Raw genomic sequence first — 9,944 nt, forward strand, 5'->3', positions numbered from 1 at the left:
AAAAAAAAAAAAAAAAAAAAAAAAAAAAAAAAAAAAAAAAAGCCTGAGATGATAGAAGGCTTGAATTAGATTTGATCCTTTTTACCCGCATAAAGACTAGAGCCTTACCGGTAGGCTAACTCCAATTTACCTTTGCAGTGGCTCTTAAGATTAGTCCGACAAACAATTAAGTGTATATATGTGGAGTTACAATTTTTTTTTAATATGTGGAGTTACATATCCTTCTGTTACTCTCTCTGTCTAATTAATATTGTTTGAAAACAATACATGATTTTAGTATAGTATAATTAACATCTTGACTAGGTAATATATTTCTTGACCACGAAAGATAAAATTTCTTACCCTAAACATCCCGGTCCAACATAATGGTGGAAGAATAAATTATGATGACTCTGGTGCTACAAAAATTTCAACACATTGAGTGTCGTAACTCTTACCATCTACCACTCAAGTACCAACTGAACTGCTCATGCGATTATTTTTTTTTTTTTTGAATACTATTGACTCTATTACAATGCAGTATCTGTTCATAACTACTTTCTCAACCTAATGAAGAACAAGAGTCAATATCGCCTGCACTGAGACTCGAACCCACCACCTCCCGTATTAGATAATATATTTATAATTTTGTCATTACAACCGTTTTACTACAAGAAAATATTAAAATATCTACACATTTATATACAGATTAAATACCATAACCTTTTTTAATTTCAAAATACTTACAACTAAAAACCTGCCATTTTTATTAATTTACATATCCGCCAATTTATAGTCTTGTTTTTATTGTACAAGATAAAAGAAAAACTAATTTTGAATATGAAAAATGGTAATTTATGCCCCTTCATAATATGTTAATTATCAATGTCACCCCTGAATTATTAGTGGTGTAAATGTTGCGCCTTAATTTTCAAAAACGGTACATATATTGCTCTCCCGTGGTGTAAATATTGTCCCTCCTATCGGTACGGGAGGGGAAATATATATACTCTTTTTAAAAATTGAGAGACAACATTTACACCACTAATAATTCAGGAGTGACATTCATAATTGGTATACTATGAAGTTGCATAAATTGCAATTTTCCCATTTGAACATAAAATAATGACAATTTAAAAATTCTGATATTCTTTTCTTCTTTGGCCTTATCTTAATTATTATGTATAAACCAGCATTAGGATCGGAATATCCAGCTATGTGGTTTGTTTGGATAGTTTTTGTTTAAAATGGCGCGAAATATACTAATACGACGACGTAGAGGCGTAGAAACGTATCTGACGTAGCAAACGAAATTAACGGCTTTTCCTTTAAACAAACTTCCTCTTTACAGTTCCCTCCCCAGTCCCAGTCCACGCTTTAAAAGGGTAAGAGAGACAGAAGAAAAAGTCCGACATCTCACACCAAAGATCACCGCCGTGAGATGCCGCCGGAGATCCCACCGGCGCCGCCACCTCATTCATAACTCCTTCACAAAAAGAGAGAGAGAGGGAGAAGATGTCGATGTCGATGTCGATGACGAGAAAGCAGAACCAGAACCAAGCACGTGACTTGAAGCACCGAGTGCTCACGTGCCTCCACAAGCTCTCGGACCGGGACACGCATTCCGCCGCGGCGATTGAGCTGGAGGCCATTGCTAAAGCTCTTTCAACTGAAACTATTCCGCCGTTCCTCTCCTCCATCGCCGCCACCGATTCCTCCGATAAGTCTCCGGTCCGGAAGGAATGCCTGCGCCTTATTTCCATCCTCTCCGAAAGCCACGGCAACTTGCTGTCTCCTTACCTCTCGAAGCTTCTCGGTGCTGTTATCCGCCGCCTCCGCGACCACGACTCCGCCGTCCGCTCCGCCTGCGTAACCGCCTCCGCCTCGATCTCCTTGCACTTAACCAAGTCGCCGTTCTCCTCCATCATGAAGCCGTTCCTCGAGGCGCTGTTCACCGAACAGGAAATGAACTCTCAGATCGGCGCCGCGCTGTGCTTGGCGGCGGTGATCGAGGCCGCGCCCGATCCGGATGTGGTGAGCTTGCGGAAACAGATTCCGAGGTTCGAGAAGCTGTTGAAATCCGAGAGCTTCAAGGCTAAGGCGGCGCTGCTTACGCTGATTGGCAGCGTAATCGCTGTTGGAGCCGCATCGAATCAGCAAGTCGTGAGGAATTTAGTGCCGCGTTTGGTTGAATTCGTGAGCAGTGAGGATTGGGCGGCGAGGAAGGCTAGCGCCGAGGCTCTGCTAAGGCTTGGAGTTGCAGAAAGAGAAACATTATCCGAGTTTAAGGCCTCTTGCTTAAAGACCTTTGAGGCCAAACGATTTGATAAGGTTTTGCATTCATTAATTCAGTTCTTATCTTTTCATGAATGATTTTCTTGCGTTTGATGAAATGTCTGATTGATTCTGCAGGTGAAGACTGTGAGGGAAACAATGAGCCAAATGCTGGAAGCGTGGAAGGAGATTCCTGATTTATCAGATGACGTTTCGCTTCCACCTGAATCAGATTCATCATCTAGAGGTATCGTGCCATGGATGAATAATCATTTTACTCTGCAAATGTATTTGCTAATCCCTTTTCCGTTTGTTACTTTTCTTGTACATGTGTTGTTTATTACTATTTAGATGATATATTAGAGTACATATGATTGAAAGGTGGGAAAATTATTCCACATCTGGTACAATATTTGACTTAAGAAAATTTAGGTAATGGAAATATCAAAGAAAGTAAATCCCCTCTGTGAAAATTGGTCGTTCCTCATTTGGTCAGATTTGGCATTTGACGAGTTTCTTTTGGGTTTTCTGTTTCCTATTCCAACATGGTTTAAATTCTGCATCTTTAATTTGTTGAAAATGTTATTGTATAATCAATCATATGTGTTTTGTTGATGCTGCAGAGAATGGTAGTGATCCACCTGGATCCAGGAGCTCTGGTACTCTCAATGTTGGGAGAAGAAACCTACATAAAAGCAAGACAAATGCACTAGGCAGCTCTTCTGCTGCTACAGTAATCGGGAAGAAAGCAACACCAGCAATATTCCGCAAACTTGATCACAAGAAGCCTTTTGATCAATTGAAGATTGAAGTCCCTAATTCACAGGATTCTTCTGGGGATGATCTCAAGTGTAAAAATGGGAAAGGTGATGAGGAGAAAGAAGGATTCACAAAACCAGAAATAAAACGCCCCCTTTTTGGGAAGAGTGCTTCTGGGTGTCGCGTAGTTCCATATCAAGATGAGAGATCAGATTCTAATGTTGTCATGAATGAAAGTGGGGATCTGTGTATGAACCAGAAAGAACGTGATGATCTGTCTGAGATTCGGAAGCAACTTGTTCAAATTGAAAATCAGCAGTCCAATTTGCTACAAGTCCTCCAGGTAACTTGCTTGTGCCCTATATATGTTGTCTTTGAATTGCTACCATGTATCTTTCTGCAGAATAGCGAGCTTAAAATAAAAGCCTGCATCCCTTGTTTGTTGGTTGATGCAGAAATTCATTGGGACTTGTCAGAGTGGGATGCATTCTTTAGAGGCACGTGTTCATGGTCTGGAGTTGAGCTTAGATGAGATATCATATGACTTAGCTGTGTCAACTGGAAGAATGTCAAATAGGGACTCAGCAGCCATGTGTTGCAAGCTACCAGGTGCAGAATTTTTGAGTTCAAAACTGTGGAGGAGGACTTCAACTTCACAATTCCCTGCTTCTGGTGGAACCCCATTCGTGGCTTCGGCTCACAATAAAGCTAGCCCTGGTTTTATTGTGAACCCATTGGCTGAAACGAATCATTACTCTCAATCCCAGCAGGGAATTTCTCATGTTTCCTACAACGGAGTATCAAGAAATCTTCCCATGACAAGGTATTTCAGTTTTCCATACCTAACTTACATTTCTTTAAGTTTTTCCAGTAGAACTAGACATTCACTGCTCAAACCAAATAGGATAGCTTATACCAAAAGGTAGTGGCTCAAGGGAAAGTCAAAAAGGATTTAACTCACTTAATCATGAGGTGCAAAGCATAAAGAACGGGCATTGTTCCCTAAGGTTACACGGCTATTTTGTCGTAATGTGCACCTGTTGACTGTAGTTGGAATGCAGTAAACACTGCTCAAGAGTTAATAAGAAAGGAATGAGGAAAAGAGAATGTCTTGTGTTTGATGTTTTAGAAGTATCCATATAAGTTCTATTCACAGTAGTAATGGGTGAATGGAGACCACAGCCAAACAGATTATCCATGTCCACAAACTCGGTAAACAGATCATGGCTATGAGAATATAAATCAAGAGAAATATTACAAACCACAAAACATTAAGAAATAAATAGATGGTTTGATTTGGTCAGCTCATCTATGTGCGGCCTAACATTATCAACAGTAGTGAATGAGCAACTTTATTTCCCGCTACATTTGTTAGAGGCATAGGGTGTGCCGGAATTGACCCTTCATGCTTCTACTTAAAAATTAGTGCTGGACTTGGCCATTCACTAACCTCCGCCCCAAAACAGTTCTATTGTGAAAATATTATCATGATGAAAAGCTTGAATTATAAGGTGAAACACTGGATTGCACACTCCAAATTAGGTTAGCTTCTTCAATTCACTGACATGGTGTAAAAGAGCTGAGGCAGTCCCAATCCAACTGCTAGACTGTATTTCAACGAATATTTTTAATTAGTACTACACAAAAGAGCAGAACCTGAGTTCCACATATCCTTTGCTTCATTTGTGTTTTCAGGGTAAGAAGATTGGATCAAGTATAGATAGCTGGAAGACTAGAATGAATGCTGAGGTCATATTTTGCCAGTGTTTGTCGTTGTGCCAAATCCAACTCCAACCAATCCAGATTTTCAGACTTAGTGGTTAGATATGATTGATCCAATTCCATATTTAGTTAGATGGAGAGTTGTATAGGAAAATTAGAATCATTAATTGTCATCTTTCCCCCCTTTGGGGTTCAAAATTTGTGTTCCTTTATGATCAGACTAAAGATATATGTTTCTATACGTGTTAGTGAAATTGTGCTTTGGACCTTTTGCACAGTGCCTGACTAATGGTAACGGTGTGGGAGGTTGACCCCATGACTCCATGAGCTTGTCACCTATGCAAGTCCTGGGTTGCGTAGTGCAATAACAGCCCAAGGAAATTCCACATAATATATTTTTGGGAAAGATTAGAGTCTAAATCCATATCTGTGTCTATTATATCGGTTACATCTCAAAAAGTTTTGGGTATTGTCCTTATTAAATTCAATATAGCCCTCAAAACATTTTGCATACACTTTAGTTGTACCCAGTATAAAAGACACTAGTGTTGATTAACACCTGGTAAAGAGATAGTATTAATTGTAATATTTGTATAGTCTATTCTATTTTTTTAATACTTTAGCGGTAATGGTTGTTTAAAGCATTTATGTTGGCAAGTTTGAATAATTCTCATTATATAAATGAAATATGCAAAATTTAGAAGAATATACTTTATAAATTAGATGGAGGCCGGAAAATATTATACACCTCGTAATGACTTAATAAATATATCGTAATGAATGTATATAATAGTAATTTAATGAACATGTATTTATGACTTATGTTAGTTTTTATTTGTAAAAAAAAAGTAATTTAATTTTAAAAAAATTAGGAATAGAATTGTTAATTTATTAAACTTTAAATTAAAATTTAAATAATTTTAGAAATTTATCAATCATTCATTTCTCAACCACTCATAATAACTTTATAAAATCTTCTTTAATTATAAGTACAATAGATTATGTAGCATTAGCACTCCCTATTTACTTGTATATTCAAATTTAGAACTAAGCTTCATTTTTGTATGTTGACAATAGTGACATTTTCAAATCAATTACTTAACTATTAATTTAACCAAATCTAATTTACGACTATTTAAAAGTGATTATATTTAATCCAACCATCAATATTTTAGTTATAGAGTAAATATGTACAGAAAATGACACGTGCAAACATGTATCAATTGAAGGAAAATGTAGATCAGAATAGTAATATTTTGGGGATTTTTTTCCTAGGCAGTTTCAAATTTTATTTATCAAAATATGATAGTTTTAAATTTATTAATGCTTTGCCACATGTTTTGTCGGAATTGTTATCATCATCACATCATGAACTTTGTCATAATGACATTAATAAGAATTGAACCTACAGAAGCAAATGTGTAGATTGGGCTAAGATGGTGGGGGTCCAAACTTCTAAGAGGGTTGGAGAGATGGAGTGCATTTGTACAAAGTGGAAAAATACGAAAACTCAAGGCTAGCGAGTGTTGGACAGCCAGGTTGGTCGACTTTAACCCCTAGACGTGAATTTTCTGCTCAATTCAAAACGTGACATTATGACTTACCACTAGAGGGAAAGAACTCTATGGTTAATCATATAGTTGAGTGTAATAAGTCACAAAATAAATGATCCACTAAGAAGTAAGCATAGTAATAAGTCACAAAATGGGTGACCAATAGTGCAATGGTGTGATCCATCAGCGAGTAAGTCTTGAGGACTAAAGAGATGGAGTGCAAAGTCGAAAAGGTGAAAAGTTTAGGAAGATGGAGCACAATGGCTTAGAGGTTTCGCAATCATGGCTATAAAAATTAACTGTGCAAATAAGCTGTGTGCTAAAAATGTGAGGCAACAGAAATGTTTTGGCAACTGCTAATACGAAAAAAAGTTCATAAAAATGACAGTTTGTCTATCAGTACTCCAACCAATAGGCCCATCAGGAGACGTCTAAAACAAGAAACACTCATAATGTCTAACCAAAACCAACTGAGAATACTATCACTTGGTAGGCCGTATAAGCCGATGCAATTTCCAACTTCTGAGTGCAGAAAATTCCTGTAAATTAGACATTGAACAGCAGTGGATGAGTGATCACCACTTAGTATCAATGAACACTTTGTAGCCATAAAAAGAACAAAGGGAAAAGTGAGCTTACAAATCTTGTTGAAGGCTACAATATCGCAGCTCTGAACATACTCATTCACAGGTTCAACAGTGAGATAACTCTCAATAAGTTCATCCACAGACACAAGGTCATCCACAATGGTGAGCATGATTTGTAATTTCTTAATACCATATCCAACAGGAACAAGTTTAGCTGCAAAAAACAGTCAACAGTTAAGAATCTAGTTAGTCTACAAAGCAATAATCTTTATTGAAAGATTAATCTGCACTTTGAATGTTAAACACACTAGAAGAATGATTCCTTAAAAAGTCCTTTCAGAATTCAATGTGTTGAACAAAGTGGTATGCAATAATTATGATTCATGAATAGAGACAAGAAGAGGAACATACATGCTCCCCAAAGTAATCCTTCCATTGAAACACTTCGAACAGCTTCCTCAAGCTTTTTCATATCAGTCTCGTCATCCCATGGCTTCACATCCATAAGAACTGAGGACTTTCCAGCTAAAATAAAAATAAATAAATAAAAAAGCCCAGGTAAGGTAATTTAAATAAACAGGGTCATCCAGACATTTTATTATATCCATTAACATTTCTAAAATAATGATTATCATTGAATATAAAGGGAGAAACTAACACTCTTTCTTCTTGCTTGAAGCCTTCACAGCTGCAGCACGCTCTTCAGCAGCCTTCTTTTCCTCTTCGGTCTCCTCACCAAACAAGTCAACATCATCGTTGTCATCGTCATCAGCAGCTGAAGCCTGTAGTCATGTTTCATTATGAAATACAAACATTATAAATGGCTGCAGAAAGCTAAAAGTAGGAAAAACAACAGCATAAACCAAACCATATCTCAAACAAAATCGACAAAGACACTAAAATATCAACAATTACAGCAACAGGCTTGAAATGCCAATGAACAATGAAAAACTATTAATCGGGTTACCTTAGTGTCAGCAGCAGGGGGTGTTGCCACACCGGCAGGGATAGGTGCAAAACCTTCAACAATTACACCACAACCTTCTCCAGATACACCACTAATGATGAAAATAAATTGTAATATCAGAGGATTATACGTGCACACAAAAAAGGAAGTAAACAGAGGGTAGATGACTGGATTCCTAGCATGCTGCTACACAATTTGAAATTGAATTCACAGAAACTAAAGTTAAAGATGTTTAAGTAGCTAGAACTCACGAAATCCTCAAAAGTGCATCAATGTGTTTGAACCACCGAGACGCATTCACATATTCAGATGATGGGGGCTTGGGAAGTGATGAATAAACTGTGATGTCATCCTTGGAAGCTTGATACCTGAGAAAGGAATAATATGGTGAATGCAAATTAAGATGGGAACCCAACCATTAAAAGAAACAAACAGCAGATAGTGACCCACCCACTGATGTAACTACGTGTCAGGAGGTACTCATCAAGCTTCTTGATGCCGGCATCTGAGCTTAGGTTGTAGAATGCAACAGCCATTTCCAGATAAAAATGTGAAAATTTCCTGTGAACACATAGAAAAGAGGATTCCGTTCATTGACAGTATGACTATATATTCAAATCAAATTTCAGAGTTCGAAATTCCAATTTCAAAAACTCTTAAGACTACCACACATGCATTTTATCAAACATCTAAAAAACAATGATGATAATTGACATAACTGTCTTCCTTTCCTTATCATTGAACAGACTTACAAATATTTACCAATCCCTATGAAATCAGTATAATGTTTAGACGTAAGCTTAATAAAGCATTGGATTACGCAGAGAGTTACCTTGATGCTTAGGGTTCTTCTCGGTGGCTTGGGAGAGAAGTGGAGTGCAGTGTTGAGAAGATGAGCGGCGGCAGAAATGGGAGAAGTGATGTTATAGTTTTAGGGTTTGAGTTTATATATTAGGGTCATTTGGTAATTATATAAAAGAAATATTGCACTTTTTGTCCATAAATTATATCGTATTGTAGAATTCGTCCCTTAATGTTGGTCATGTTCACTTTTTGTCCTTTAGTTATCATTGACGTTGCATTTTTTGTCCTTTCGTTCTCACTTTTTATCATTGAGTTATACTAAAATTTTAAATTTCATTCCTAATGTTTATTAGTAAAGGGGATGAAAAGTGCAATGTCAAAGATAACTAAGGGACGAAAATTGAGTATAACTAACATTTGGGACGAATTCAACATTATCGTATAACTTAAGGATGAAAAGTGTAATTTTTCTTTATATAATATATTTGTGCTTTTTTTAACTCGAGAAAATATAATAATTATCTATTTGAATTTTTCTAGGTCGTGAAATGCCTCATTCATCTTCCATCAACGCCGTAAGAAGCAGTGTTACAATGTAATATTTGTTCATAGCTACTTTCTCAATCTCAAATTCACTCTCATCATCCATGTGGAGTGTAAACCAAGACACCGGGTGCCACTAGACCACAAGGTCTTTGACTATTTAAACTTATATTACATATAATATAAAATATATTTTTAAAAACAATACAGTAATAAAAAGCTCATTACAACTTCAGAGAAAGGTGAGATGAGAGAGAAGAAAATTAAACACTTACAAGTGTTGATTTTTTGTGAGATTTCACTATTAGGACAAAAAATAAAAAAAATAAAAATAAAAGGCCTAAAAAAAATCTTTACATTTTTTGTTTTTCTCATTTTCTTTTTGTTTTTATCCTTTTTCATATTCACATTTCTCCTACATGGCATCTCGACATTTGAAAAGAAAAACTTATTTTAAGAATAATAAACAAATAACATTAACTCAAATTTGAAGGAAAAACTTTATTTGTAAAGTCGGGAAGCCTGTCACACCACTCTATACAATTTGACAAAGAAATATACTTATGGGCTAATCTACGAGTAGTCTAATTCGCTGATGAATTAACAAACTTAACGAAAATGTGATTGAAGTTCATCAACATATATTTCCTTAATAATATCTAGCTAGGATAATAAGATGAAAAGAAGAGGCATTATCTATGAACATTAGTAGCCAGTCAAAGCTTGAACCACCTGCTGGCAATAATCTGTTTGAAG

The 9,944-nt window shown here is 36.4% G+C and overlaps 2 protein-coding genes across 2 annotated transcripts; one reads left to right on the forward strand and one right to left on the reverse strand.

The window, feature by feature from the left end:
• Window positions 1–1,294: 1,294 nt before the first annotated feature.
• Window positions 1,295–5,009, forward strand: LOC116011105 (TORTIFOLIA1-like protein 4). Its single transcript, XM_031250622.1, has 5 exons — window positions 1,295–2,310; window positions 2,392–2,500; window positions 2,877–3,355; window positions 3,468–3,835; window positions 4,708–5,009. The coding sequence occupies exons 1-5, from the start codon at window positions 1,495–1,497 to the stop codon at window positions 4,730–4,732; spliced, it is 1,797 nt and encodes a 598-aa protein (XP_031106482.1). The 5' UTR covers window positions 1,295–1,494; the 3' UTR covers window positions 4,733–5,009.
• Window positions 5,010–6,559: 1,550 nt separating this feature from the next.
• On the reverse strand, window positions 6,560–8,770 carry LOC116007433 (elongation factor 1-delta-like). Its single transcript, XM_031248109.1, has 8 exons — window positions 8,674–8,770; window positions 8,292–8,402; window positions 8,093–8,209; window positions 7,842–7,932; window positions 7,533–7,656; window positions 7,286–7,399; window positions 6,927–7,088; window positions 6,560–6,826 (listed from the first exon to the last, which is right to left on the reverse strand). Coding segments are annotated over exons 2-8 (696 nt in total). The 5' UTR covers window positions 8,378–8,402; window positions 8,674–8,770; the 3' UTR covers window positions 6,560–6,824.
• Between the last annotated feature and the right edge of the window lie 1,174 nt (window positions 8,771–9,944).

This window comes from Ipomoea triloba, chromosome 2, assembly GCF_003576645.1.
Source record: "Ipomoea triloba cultivar NCNSP0323 chromosome 2, ASM357664v1".
In the NCBI taxonomy this organism is placed as follows: Eukaryota; Viridiplantae; Streptophyta; class Magnoliopsida; order Solanales; family Convolvulaceae; genus Ipomoea; species Ipomoea triloba.

Excerpts from the sequence above, each read along its gene's own strand:
- LOC116011105 (XM_031250622.1), top strand. The coding sequence starts at position 1,495 with ATGTCGATGTCGATGTCGATGACGAGAAAGCAGAACCAGAACCAAGCA. Across the intron at positions 2,311-2,391 it reads AGGCCAAACGATTTGATAAG|GTGAAGACTGTGAGGGAAAC; the intron begins GTTTTGCATTCA and ends TTGATTCTGCAG. Across the intron at positions 2,501-2,876 it reads ATCAGATTCATCATCTAGAG|AGAATGGTAGTGATCCACCT; the intron begins GTATCGTGCCAT and ends TTGATGCTGCAG.
- LOC116007433 (XM_031248109.1), bottom strand. The coding sequence starts at position 8,377 with ATGGCTGTTGCATTCTACAACCTAAGCTCAGATGCCGGCATCAAGAAG. Across the intron at positions 7,400-7,532 it reads TTCAAGCAAGAAGAAAGAGT|CTGGAAAGTCCTCAGTTCTT; the intron begins GTTAGTTTCTCC and ends TTTTTATTTTAG. Across the intron at positions 7,089-7,285 it reads AGGATTACTTTGGGGAGCAT|CTAAACTTGTTCCTGTTGGA; the intron begins GTATGTTCCTCT and ends TGTTTTTTGCAG.